We start from the raw sequence: 13,787 nt of genomic DNA, 5'->3' as shown, positions 1-13,787 counted from the left end.
TATAAAAGGTAGCAATGTATACATTTACATGCCCTAATGTGTGCATAAATCTTAGCATCAAATTTATAGAATTACCCTGTTTAGTAGCTGCTGTTACATATATAAACCCCTTTGGTCCTCTTACATATTTCTCCTCTTCCCTTTAGAGAAGGGGTGCCCAAAAGGTCAATCACAAGGGCAACACGAGTCGATCGCCGAGTCCATCCCAGGCTCCGCGATACACTCGCATTGCCTTTGCTTTCTCCCTTCTTCCCCACCACGCAAAAGTCAGTTCTGTGTAGCCACTACACAAGCATTCTCGCCCCCCCCCCCCCCAATGTCAATTCTGATGTCAGAGAGGAAGTTCCGGGCCAGCTGATCTGGAACTTCCTCTCCAATATCAGAATTTACATCGGGAGGGGGAGGCTTGTGTAGTGGCTGCACGGGCTTGGCTTTGCACGTCGGGGAAGCAGGGAGAAATCATCTGTGGCGGTGGCTTGGGGGGGGCAGGGAGAGAGAGTAGAAAGAGGGGCCAGGGTAGAAAGAGTAACATCAAGCCCCAAAGCTCCTTCAGGCTGAGCAAATGCTGAGCTCTCACCTCTGGTCTGTGCTGCTGTGTTCCCAGTAAAATCTCTCTCCACTCTCTATTGTACCAGAGAGGAGGTGCAATCAAGTGAGGTAGTATTCCCCACCATCCCTTTTCTTTTACTATGCGGCATAGTTCAACTAAATTGTGGCAAACAGAAGCAATAAAATCTTGTCTCAACAGAGGAGAGACATGGAGCTCACCAAGTGTGTGCCACCTTCTTGACAACTCCCACACAGTGGCTGGGGGGGGGGGGGCAGGGAGAGAGAAAGAAAGACGGTGGCTTGGGGGGGGCAGGGAGAAAGAAAGACAAAGAAAGAAATGGGGCAGGCAGGGAGACAGAAAGAAAGAATGGGGCATGGAGAGAGAAAGACAGAAAGGAAGAGGGGCAGGGAGACAGAAAGAAAGGGCAGGGAGAGAGGAAGAAAAAGTTGGGGGAGGGAATGAGATCTGGAGGAGAGGAAACATACTGGAGGCTGAAAGAAGGGAAGAAATATTTGATGCACTGTCAGAAGAAGAAAGTGCAACCAGAGACATGAAATCACCAGAGAACAAAGGTAGGAAAAATGATTTTATTTTCAATGTATATCTGCTGTCTATATTTTGCATTATGGCCCCCTTTTATTAAACTGCAATAGCAGTTTTTAGCGCAGGGAGCCTATGAGCATCGAGAGCAGTGCGAGGCATTCAGCGCAGCTCCCTGCGCTAAAAACCACTAACGCGGTTTAGTAAAATGGGAAGAGGTATATTTGTCTATTTTTGTATAGTTGTTACTGAGTTGACATTGCATAAAGTCAGCTGCCTTGACTTCTTTGAAAACCCCCGGAATATAAATGATAATTAACATTTTCTCTGAGTACAGTGTGCTTTGTGTTTCTTTAAATTTTATCGTTGGTAGATCATTTTGACTTGGTCATTTTAAAAGTAGCTCGCAAGCCCAAAAAGTGTGGGCACCCTTGCTTTAGAGCCTTGCCACCTTTTGTACTTCGCCTGAACCTAAAATACTTTTAAAAAAAAACAAACCCAAAACTTGTCTTGCACTCTGTTTTACCATTTCAAGTATCTTTCTAATGGCATCTTCATTGCCCTGACTACTTTTCCAACTTCTCTTACCTTTTCCCTTGTTATTCAAGCTTTTATAGTTTATGAATACTAAAAGCAACATCAATCACTGGCTGTAGGCTTTATATATCACAGACTGAGTGGAGTTTCTTGCCCCTGCCCTCCTCCCCGGCTCTTTTTCATTCTTTCCAATGGAAAGGAATGTTGAAAATAAATTACATGTAAGTGGTTATGGTGTCTGTTCATCCATCTGGGGTCAAAATGACTGAAAACTTAACAGAATGAGACCAGATTTGAGATGAGGGAGGGAAGAACCACAGAAAATACATAGGTTTGAAAGTGGGACAGACTAGATCATGGGTTCTATAGAGATGAAATACTTTCCCCCCTCCCCCCCACCCTCACTAATAATGACTCGGTGCATTTTGATGTGGGAGTTCCTGCAGCTGTTAACATACAGGCATTGATACATTCCGTGTTTCCCCGAAAATAAGATACTGTCTTATATTAATTTGTGGCCAAAAAGATGCACTAGGGGCTCCTTTTATCAAGGTGCGCTACGGGGGTTAGCACGTCGGACATTTCATCATGCTCTAACCCCCGCGGCACGCCAAAAAACGAATGCCTCGTCAATGGAGGCGTTAGCAACTAGCACGGCAGGCAGTTGAACGTGCGGTATTCCGTGCGTTAACCGCCTACCGCAGGTTAATAAAAGGAGCCCTAGGTCTTATTTGCGGGGAAACAATGCCCAATCAGAAACTCAAGCGCAATACAAAGCCCCGCACACGTTTGTATCCCCCCCCCCAGCATTTTTCTATCCCCCCTTCCCCGTAATCTGTAGTCAAGCAGATAAGGACTTAAGTTATTTTAAAATATAGCCTCTGAGCTTTATACACCCACCCAACTAATGAAGAATTCAACAATCCCTTCTGCACTGGGAACACAAGGTCATAGCTACAACTATTACATGTACTACAACTAAAGTTTCATATTAAAAATCTATGACTGGAGTCTCGATTATCACAGTAATCAAGTTATAATCACTGCCAGCTCTCTCTCCTAGCCGAACCCCGCCACAAGCCCAACATACATTACCTTCTTCCAAACGGCAGCAAAAGCAGTAATCTTCACGGCTTTCTCCCACTAGGGTGCTCCGTGTGCCGCGTTGCTGATGATATCATCAGCGATGCGGCAGAGGAATGCCCCAGCGGGAGAAAGCCGCAAAGATTGCTGCTGATGCTGCCGATTGGAAGAAGGTAATGTATGTTGGTCTCGCGGCTGGGTTCGGCTGGGAGGGAGAGCTGGAAGGGTCGGGGGAGAGGGGGGAGGGTGTGCAGTGGGTGGGTAGGGGGAAGCGCTGCTGCCGGAAAATCCAGCTCTTCAACTAGGACTTCTTTTTGGCTTATATTAAGACCTACCCCGAAAATCATGCTAGGTCTTATTTTGGGGAAACACGGTACAAACATAGAAGTTAGAGAACTATGCCTTTCAAACTGCCTTTTCCTGACACACACACACACCTGCACACATAGGTGACATCGGTTCATACGTACTGAAGCACTAAGAATAATTCCATGAGGCATGCTTTACCTGCTTTTATCACCATGCACCTTTCTCCCGACAGTGCTATACCCCAGTTCCTGATAGGTGGGCACTTAGGTGATTCAAATGTGTATTTCATTCTCTTTCTTAAAAATTCTCCTCTTAAACCTGGTAAGTGAACCGTATAGTTTTCATAATGGTTGCTGACCGAACTGTGCAGCATGGTGGCAGAATTTCCTGCCTTCTAGTGGTAGAGAAACACAGCAATCCCTGTTGCTTTATGACAGTGACAACTTGTGCTTAAACTGTAAAATCCATTCTTTATCTGTTGACAATGACACTCACACGTGATAGCGTGAGCAGCCTGGTGCTGTAAATTCCAATCTCTGATGATGATCTCCTGACCAATTCTACCCACCCAAAATAAAAAAAAAATGACATGGCAGGCAAATGAAAGGTTTTCACATTTATGGAGTCTTCCATAAAAGTTCTCACATAGAATATGTACTAAATTAGCATACATTTGAAAAAGGTTATTCTTAGAAGAATAATATGAAAAAATTGCAATGAGAGATGAATAGGTATGGAGTAGGGTGCCAAACTGGAATCTTGCCCCATTAACAACGATAAAACATCCTGTATTACTCCTACTTGTATAACTGCTTTTGTTGCTTACTATATCAGCCTTTGTAGTGCAATGATACAGTTTGTATACATACATAGATATAAAATTTTTGAAAAAGGGATTTGAGAAATAATATTGTTGGTCATATAGTTTATTATGAATACTAAATTTAGCTTGAACATGGATGATTTTTTTTCAGATAAATCTTCTTCAGCCATATAACACAGAAGGAATCTGTGGATGTGCAGGTAAAAGCCAAGGTAAGAAAACAAAACTGCTATATCTATGAGGCTGAAGCTCAAAAGATTTGTCTTGGTAGATATGAGAGTTTCCCAGACAAATCTTTCTGTTGTAAAATCTCACTGGCTAAATTTTTAACAACTGTTTATCCAGTTAAGAGGAGCAATGTGAGACATGGTTAGAATCTAATATCTCCTATTCCAAGGCTAACTTTAAATTGAAAAGACTACTGATCTGAAGTGTCCACGGTCAATTACCAGAACTAATCTTGGAATATTGACCTTTCATGTGAACTATCATTGATCTGAGTCTGTCCCTCTTACCGAACATTTTTCATTTTTGTTTTATTTTATTGCTGTTTAAACCTCTATTTTGTTACTATTGTTCTTTATGTTCAATAGTACTATATAATACTTAGCTTGGGTATTGTATGTTGCCCAAAGATCTCCGTTTCGCTCTCGTTGATTGCTGAGAGCTTCTTCAGAACTGAGCGTTGTATTATACAAATTCTTCTAAAGACAAAGGAACAAAATATATTTTTTTAAAATACTGTTACATTATATTCCTTGTTTTATAAACACCTCTCGTTCTAATGATAGTTCACATGAAAGGTCAATATACCAAGATTACTGATATTATTCCATTACAAACATCTCTCGTAAATGTGAATTGTTTCTCCTCCAGAATGTGGACTAATTAGAGTGAATTTTGTTTAATTATGAAATGGATATAATCCAGATATATTTTCTCCCTTAAAATTTGTAGAAGTTCTCTCCTTATTTCTTATACAAGTAATGTATAAGTATCTATATATAAAATGATAAATTAAAAAAAAAATATAAAAAATAGACCAAGATTAGTTCTGGTAATTGACAGTGGACACTTGAGATCAGTAGTCTTTAGTCTTCATGCCTTTGAGTAAAGATCTTTTCAATTTAAAAGATCCTCTTGATCTAGGAGATATTAGTAGACATACTAGAAGAAACGAATGGTTAGAATCTAGCCAGACAGTGAAGATTATCAATGCTGTCTGGCTAGATTTAACTGGAGAAGTCTGGTCGCAACTGGGGGCCCAATACTGTGAAAATGCTGCGCTTCTAAATTTATGCTCTAAGTTAAGTCTCCTAAAGTTGTGCCCTATTTTCAGCCAGATTTAGGAGCATAAGTTTTCAGCTGTAAATTAATCTTTATTTAGCAGTTAGCAGTTCAAAAGATATGCTCATAAATTTAGGCCTGCCATTCATCCCAAATATATATAAATAAGTGCATTTGCCTAGAGTTATGAGCCCAGTACTAAAAATCAGTGCTACACTCCTAGCGTCTTTTCCCTGTTGCCACCCACTTTTTATTCTCCTAAATTTATAAGTTCAGTGAAATTTTTGAGTAAAAATGTGTGCACTCAGCCATAGCAAATTTTCAAAGAGGCCAATTTGCACTGGGCATTAGGGGGGAGAGAGAGTTGCTGTCCTGTGGAGGGATGGAGGGCAAGTAGGAAGGAGATACTGGATACTGGGTGGAGAGGAGACAGAGAGATATTAGACTACATGGAAAGAATAGGAAAGATGCTGGGCCATGTTGGGTGAGGAGGGTACAGAGAAAAGCTGGAGAAGGGGAGGGATAGGGATACAGAAGGGAAACAAAGAGCATGGAGAGAGGATAGGAACATGGAAATAGAGCGGCAATGCTATATAGGGAGATGGTAGAGACACAGTTACCCAATAATGAAATGCAGGGGGTGGGGGGACACACACACAGAAGGGAAATGATACACATAGGGTGATACACATAGCATAGGGTGATAATGGATATGTGAGGGGTGGCTACGGTGATGCTGAATGAGTGGGGGCAGGGATACAGATTGGAAATATTTGAGGGAGATGATGATTATGAAGGGGGCAGGATTGGGAGAGACACACAGGGAGAAGATGAATGAACATGGAGAAAGAAGAAATGTCATATGGACAGAAGACCCTGGCAAGAAAGGAAAAATGGAGGAAAATAGAAACTAGAGATTGGACCAATAAAATTTAAAAATAAATCAAATGACCTGACAACAAAGGTAGAAAAATAATTTAATTTCCTATTTAGTGATATGAAAATGTCAGTTTTTAGAATATACAACTGCCAGAGTTGGTATCAGACATGAATGAAGTTTTTTTTTTTGGGGGGGGGACCCTAAAGCTCTGTACCAGGCTTTGCCTTCTTCAGGTTCAAGCAGTCTTGGGGTCCCCTCTGGCCAAGGAGTCATGAACAATTGCCCCACTCCTAACACTATAGCTGACATCTGGAAATTTTCTAGTTCTGTATCCATTGTTAGGGAAGGGTCAAGAGGCTCTGTGGATACAGAACTTGTTTGGCTTTAATATCTTATGGGGGAATCCTATTCTGTGCTGGCTTCTTGGACTGATTTACTGAAGTTTCTTTGCCCACAGACACATAATAGGAAAAAAGCCTAGGTTAATCAGTTTCTTAAAGAGATATTATTATTGCTGATCTGGGAGAGGATTCCAACCCCTCCTCCCCTCCTTGTCTCCCAGTCCAAAATAATTCACTGCATACTCTTTTGGAGGGATGGGGAAGGAGAAATAGGATAAGTCTCAGCCCTAGCTTTTAAATTTTTGGTCTGGCGCCTAGATTTAATAAAAATTTGTCAAGGCCTGCTTTAAATAGTGTTCTTAGAATTAGTTAGTCCCTCTACTAATATGGCTGCTTTACACATATTTCCTTGCTCTTTCATTTGGTTTCTTTATTAGAGTGGTAGTATTACTTATATCCCTTTGCTTTTTCACTGAGTCATTTTCCTTGTCCATCCCCACCATGTCCTACCTCCAGATCTCACCCTCTTACTGGAATGCTCTGGATTGGTGGCTTGGCCAGTCTCTGCTGCCAGGATCTGAGTGCTAGCTGCACTCCCAGAAGCCTCAGTTAGGAACTGAGCACCGATTGTTTACTCAGGAGCCTTCCTGCGGCTGGGTCTTGGGTATAGATTATGCTTTTGAAGGTCTTCTGCCATGCCCTGAAATTGCTCCCAAGGATTTCTCTGCTCTGAGCATGCTCCCAAGGGATGCTCTGCTGCTCAGTCATTGGCACAATTTGTGCCTTCTGAAGCCTTCCACCTTGCCCTTAGTTTAGTCCTAAGAGCTGCTGTGTTACTGGACCTCAGACATTGACTATGTCCCCAGAGACAGGATGGGCCTTCGGGATGGGGGGGGGGGGGGGACATTGCCATTGCTCTCAACATAGAAGTTAACTTTTCAAAATGATTGGAGATGCTCAAAAGCTCCGCCTCAGACCCTGCCCAAGCTCTGCCCCATAATAGTACTGCCATAATAGTTCTAATTGTATATAATTGCTGCCATAATAGTACTAATTGTAATGCCATTTTTTCCATTCATTTTTCATATATATACATACACAATATAATATTATTAACAATACATAGTAGTTAACCACAATATTAAACTACACTGTATGCTTCTCAGCATTCATTTCTACTAGAACACCTGGCCTTGGTCACACATGCAGAACACAGACAACCCTTAGGCAAATACAGGATCACAAATTAAAAGTACTAATATGTACAAACGAAACCCTAAGATGTCAGACCCTACATGCAGTACAGCAACAGAGAAACAGAAAGAAAATAATGTCTTCCTGAACAGTGCAAACTATAGAAAGCAGATATAAATTCTCAAAACTGACACATTTCAATCACTAAATTGAAAATAAAATCATTTTCCCTACTTTTGTTGTCTGGTGATTTAATTTTTCTAATTATCTTTTCCCAGGCTCTCATTGCAATTTCTTCTGTTTGTTCTGTTTCCAGACCCTTCTTATCCATTTGCTGTTTTTCTTTCTTTCTTCACTTTCTGCCCTGCATCCATCTTTGGCATTAACTTTTAATATTTAACTTTCTTCTATTTTTCTGCTTTATTCTCAAAATCTATCTACTTTTCTGTGTCTTCCCTTCCCTTCCCTTCCCAACCCATTTATCCATGTGTACCATCTCTTCCCTCTTTCTTCTCCCCTATTCCCATCTATCTATTAGAAGCATTTCCTCCCTCTCTCTCCTCCTCCTATGGTCTATCATCTCTCTTCCCTCCTTCCAACAGTTTGGCATATCTATCTTCTCCTTTCTGCAGTCTTCATCCTTCCCTTCCATTCCCTGATCTGGCATATCTCTCTCCCTTTTTCCATCACCCTTCTTTGGAATCTGACATCTCTCCCTTCCTTGAGTCATCTCTCCTCCCTCCCAGTGTAACATTTCTCTCTCCTTTACTCCTTTCTGCCCCTTGCAGTGCAACATCTCCCCTCCCCCCTGGTCTGTGTTTCCCCCTGCTCTCATCCTTCCTTTCATCCCTCCCTACCCCTACCCCTGGGCTAACTTAAAGCAGCTTCAGTGGGCTCTGCAGCCCAGGCATCTCTTCCCCTTCTGTCTATCTCCCTCTCTCCCTTCTCCTCATCTTCCTGGTCTCCTTTCAAAGTCAAAATCTTCTGTTTCAGAGGAGCCCTGGTGCAGCAGTCATTCTCACAGGTTGCTGGCAGTGACCCAAAGCTTTCTCTCTGCTGCAATCTGCCCAGATGGAAACAGGAAGTTGCATCAGAGGGAGATGGATTGTGACATACAGAAAGCTTTGAGGCAGCACCAGTAGCCTGTGAGAATGGCTGTCATGCCAAGGCCCTCTAGAAAAGATTTCAATTTTGAAAGGAGACCAGGAAGGCAGTGGTGTACCTAGTATATTTGAAACCCAGAGCTGATCATTTTTTAACAACCCCTCCTCTATATATAAAAAAAATATTTTTAGTAATAATCCATGAGTCATACATCAAGGGTGCACCTAGGAAAAGGCAGCATCTTAAACGCTGCATTGAGCACTAGAATATCAATACACCTATTGTACAATTAAACAAGCCAGATTAATCTTGCACAGTCAATGCTAACAGAAAACAATGTCCTTTTCATACATACAGAACACAGATACACCCTCACCCAGTATGGAAAAAAGTAATCACAAACTAAAAAAAGAAATATGTAGACAAAAGTTAAACTGAACCATCAAGAAGCCAGACTCTGCATACAGTAAAACACCACAGAAACAGTGACACATGGCCCCTAATACTCTGCAAAATATAAAGATAGCAGATGTAAATTTGAAAAAACTAACAAATAAGAATCACCACTCTACAAATTAACAAATAGAAATAAAACAAAAATGGAAAATAACAAAATACCATTTTATTGGACTAATCCATTTTTCAATTAGCTTTCATAGGCCAAAACCTCCTTCTTCAGGCTGTTACGGTATCCTGTCCTAACCTGAGGAAGGGGATATGGACTCCGAAAGTTAGTAAAAATTGTATTAAAATTGTATTAAAATTGTAATCAAAAGATTACCTTATTTCCATTTTTTGTTTACAAACATTCATCAATACAACTACAGTGTACAATACTATTTTATTCTACAGCAATAAAACATATTTTTTCTACCTTTTGTCGTTTCTGTTTTAATCATCTTCTCTTCAATCTCTTCTTTCTAGCCAGTGTCTGTCCTTTCTTTCCCTTCCATTCAGGATCTGCTCCTTTTATCCAGCCTCTACCTTCTCTTTCTGTGCCTCTTCCATCCACTGTTTGCCCTTCCTCTTCTCTGCCCCTTCTATCCACTGTTCACCTTCTCTCTGCCCCTTCCATCCACTGTATGCCCTCTCTCTCTCTCTGCTCCTTCCATCCAACCTCTCCCCTTTCCATATGGCATCTTCCCTCTTTCTATGTCTCTTCCATATACTGTTTATCTTGTCTCCCTTCTCTCTTTTGTATGTGATTCATTTCAGCTTCACTCCCTCTCCATGTTGTTCTCTCTGTCTCCACTTCCTCCCCTATGCTCTGGCATCTCTCTCTTCTCCTTTCCTTCCTTCCTTCCCTTCCATCCCTCCCCCTCCGTGCTCTGGAATCTCCTCTCCTTCCTTTCCCCTTTCTTCCTTCCATACCCTGGCATCGGTCCCTCCTCTCTGCATCTCCTTTCCTTCCTCCCTTACTCGCCTTCCATTCCTCTCCTTTCCCTGGTCTTCCTTCTTCCTCCCTCTCCTAAGTCGGGTGCAGCAATTTTCTCCCCTCCTCTCTCCCCACCTCCCCGGTTGGCATTGCAGTGTCCACAATTCATTGTTCTCGTCGGCTATGGGCCTTCCTCTCTGCTGGGTCTTGCCTTCACAGAAACTGGAAGTGCTCGGCAAAGAGGAAGGCCAGATGCCAACAAGAGTAGCAAATCGCGAACGCTGCTGCTACCTGAAGAAGTTCATGATGCCAACCTTGGAGCACCTGTATGTTAGCCGTTGCAGGAAGGGAGGGAGGGAGATGCATGGGTCACAAGGGAAAGAGATTCCCAGATCTCATGCCGGCACTGTTCACATGATATTCTAAAAATATGGAGGGTGCTCGGGCATCCGCAGAACTGGCGCCTATGGCTCCAGTAGCGTACCAAGGGGGAACCGGGGGGGGGGGGGTCCACCCCGGTGCCTGTCCACGCAAGGCTGGCAAGATCGCATTGGGGCCATTGGTAGCATCTGGGCTGCAACGTCGATGGGCGCATTGGCGGCCCCCCCGTGACGCAATTAATGATTGGCAATGCGCTCCCCCTGCGATGACACAAGATCGGCAACGGGCCTCCTTCTACCCATGGCATCAACAGCACTTCAGATCGGCAACGCGGTGCTCAGTCAAAAGCTTTCCTCTGACTGAACTGCCTGGGCGGAAACAGGAAGCTGAGTCAGAGGGAAGCTTTGTACTGAGCATCGCATTGCCGATCTGAAGTTCTGTTGATGCCGGGGGTAGAAGGAGGCCCGTTGCTGATCTTAAGTGTCATCGCGGGGGGGGGGGGGGGGGAAGGAAGGGCGCTTTGCCGATCTTGTTGCCAAAATCGGCAAGGTCAGAGGAAGGAAAAGAGATGGGCCTGTGGTGGATGGAGAGATTGAGAGAAGGGGGCAGATGATGGAAGTGGGGAGAAGGGGGAGAGAGAAGAAGGCAGATGATGGAAGTGGAGAGAAGGGGTAGAGAGAAGAGGGCAGATGCTGGAAGTGGGGAGAAGGGGTAGAGAGAAGATGGCAGATGATGGAAGTGGGGACAAAGGCAGATGATGGAAGTGGAGATAGAGAAGAGGGCAGATGATGGAAGTGGGGAGAAGAGAGAGCAAATGCTGAATGGAAGTGGAGAAAGAGAACACATACTGGATGGAAGGAGGGATAAAGAAAAAGGACATATGCTGGATGGGGGAAGAAGATAGAGTTAGTGAGATAGTGGAGGGGTGAAGGAAAGGGGTGGCATGCTATGGGTAGACACAGTGAAAAGAGGGAAACTGAGGACTGCATAGTAAGAAATAATTTAATTTAGATGGAGGCAGAAAATAAAGAAGGAAGACCAGAGAAGGAAAGGGAAGAGAGAGGAGAGAGATGCCAGAGAATGGGGAAGGAGATAGAGATATCAGATCTGAGCGGAGGAAATGAGAAGAGAGAGATGCTAAAAACCACAGAAAGAGAAATGAAAGGAAAAAGATGCCAGACCATGAGGGAACAGAGGGAAGATGATGGATGCCAGACCAAAGGGGGGGTCTAGAGAAGAGATGGCAGGGGGAGACAGACAGTTTCTGGAAGGGGCAGAGAGTGGATAGAATGGGCAGATGCTGAATTGAAGAGACAGGGCAGACGCTGGAAGGAAAAGAGTGAAAAGAAGATAAAAGCAGAAACCAGAGACAACAAAAGGTAGCAAAAAATAATTTTATTTCTATTTTGTCATTAGAATATATTAGATTAGAAATATATATCCTGCTAGAGACATAACTGGGGACTGCAAAGCCCAGGCAGTGCTTAGATAGATTGTGAGCCCACCGGGACAGAGAGGGAAAAGGCTTGAGTACCTGATTGTAAAAAAAACAAAAACGCTTAGATAACCTTGATAGGCGGATATAAAATCCTAATAATAAACTTCTTTAGCTAGATGGAAGGGGTAGAGAAAGAGGGCACATGATGGAAAAAGGGGATAAATAAAAGGAGGGTACATGATGAGGGGGGAAGGATTGAGTTAGGGAAATACTGGAGGGGGTGAGGGAAAGAGGTGGCGAGCTTTAGGTAGACAGTAAAAAAGGAAATTGATGAGAGGGTAGTAAGAATGTAATCTAGATGGATGCAGAAAATAAATTGAAAAGGAAAATGAGGGAAGAAAGGGATTGCAGAAGAGAGGTGTGGGAGAGGGAAGGAGAGGAGAGAGATGTCAGACCAATGGGGATGAAAGGAGAGATAGAAGAGGGAGGCATACAGTTTCTGGAAGGGGCATAGAAGGAGAGAAGATGCCATATAGGGGCAGAGAGACAGCAGACAGTGGATGGAAGGAAGAGAGTAACAAGAAGATGAGGAAAGCAGAAACCAGAGAAGACAAAGAACAAAAATGTTCTATTTATTTATTGCTGTAGGAGACATGTGTCACTGTTTCTGTGGTGTTGCATTGTATGCAGAGTCCAGCTTCTTGCTGGTTCAATTTAACCTTTGTCTATGTATTTCTATTTTATCCCCCCTTTTACAAAACTGTGGAGCGTTTTTTAGCACCAGCTGTGGTGGTAGCAGCTCTGATACTCAGAATTCTATGAGCATCAGAGCTGTTGCCACCGTGGCTAAAATCCACACTACAGTTTTGTAAAAGGGGGAGGGTTAGTTTGTGATGACATTCCATACTAGGCGAAGGTGTTCTATGTGTTCGAAAGACATGGTTTTCTGTTAGGATTGACGGTGTAGGATTGATCTGTACTAGCCTGGCTTGTTTCATTTTACAATGGGTGTATTGATGTTGTACTGCTCACTGCAGTATATAAGATGCTGCTTTTTCCTAGGTATTCATGTGTGACGTGTGGCTTATTTCTAAAAATCATGTTTTTCATACAGATGGGGGGGGGGGGGTTGTCAAAAAATGATGGGCCCCGGGTGTCACATATGCTAGGTACGCCACTGCATGGCTCTCAACTCTTTTGTGATTTCAGCTCTTTAGAACCTATGGCCTGCAATTCCAGGGCCTCCCCTCTCAACCAAAAGACCAAGAGACAGATCTTAGCTAGAACCTCTGTATATTTGAATGCTGGGTCTGAATTCCAGTGAGGTCACAGTTAGATTGCCCCAAATATATTCTGGTGTTGAGTTTTCCCTGACCCCCCTAACCTGGTTAAGTTATTCTTATTTAGTGTGTGTTTTATTAACCCTGAACTTTATTCACCAACATTAATAGATAATTTGCCTTTCGTTATAGTGGGCAATTTACATATCCAGCTCTCAGTTTGACTATGAAGCTGTGCACATTTGGACATTCACCTCACCTTTGCTGGTTCCTAAACTGTTTTCAGAATTAGAATCATTTCAAAACAACTAAAACATTTCCGTCTTTTTCTTTTAAAGGGAAAATTACCCAAGAAGAATTGATGAAAAATCAAATTGAAGAACAGAATAACTCAAGTGTAATTTATATGGGAACAGACAAGCCATGTAACAATGGAACAGAGGTATACAAATAATTAAACTAATTGCGCGATCCACGGCTGCATCGGAAGTGTTCCCTCTGATGTCATGACATCAGAGAGAAGACTGCCAATGCAGCTGCGGATTGTGCGAGGAGCCGACACCTACGGCTTTGAGTGGAAAAACCACTGCAGGTAGCAAGGGAGCAGGCCAGCAGCTAAACACAGGCTTGAGGGAGGCTACACAGGAAAGGGGAGGGGGAGAAAT

The 13,787-nt window shown here is 43.0% G+C and overlaps 1 protein-coding gene across 1 annotated transcript in view; it reads left to right on the top strand.

Annotated features, from left to right (window-relative positions):
* The window catches only part of LOC117366894 (mucin-19-like), a 441,720-nt gene that overhangs the window by 263,368 nt on the left and 164,565 nt on the right, over positions 1-13,787 (top strand). Inside the window, exons 53-54 of the mRNA XM_033958871.1 lie at positions 3,994-4,054; positions 13,461-13,564. Coding sequence (XP_033814762.1) covers positions 3,994-4,054; positions 13,461-13,564 — 165 coding nt within the window. The remainder of the gene's footprint in view (positions 1-3,993; positions 4,055-13,460; positions 13,565-13,787) is intronic.

The sequence above is a fragment of the Geotrypetes seraphini genome, chromosome 9 (assembly GCF_902459505.1).
Source record: "Geotrypetes seraphini chromosome 9, aGeoSer1.1, whole genome shotgun sequence".
NCBI lineage: Eukaryota > Metazoa > Chordata > Amphibia > Gymnophiona > Dermophiidae > Geotrypetes > Geotrypetes seraphini.
This window is presented reverse-complemented; position numbering and strand designations above follow the sequence as displayed.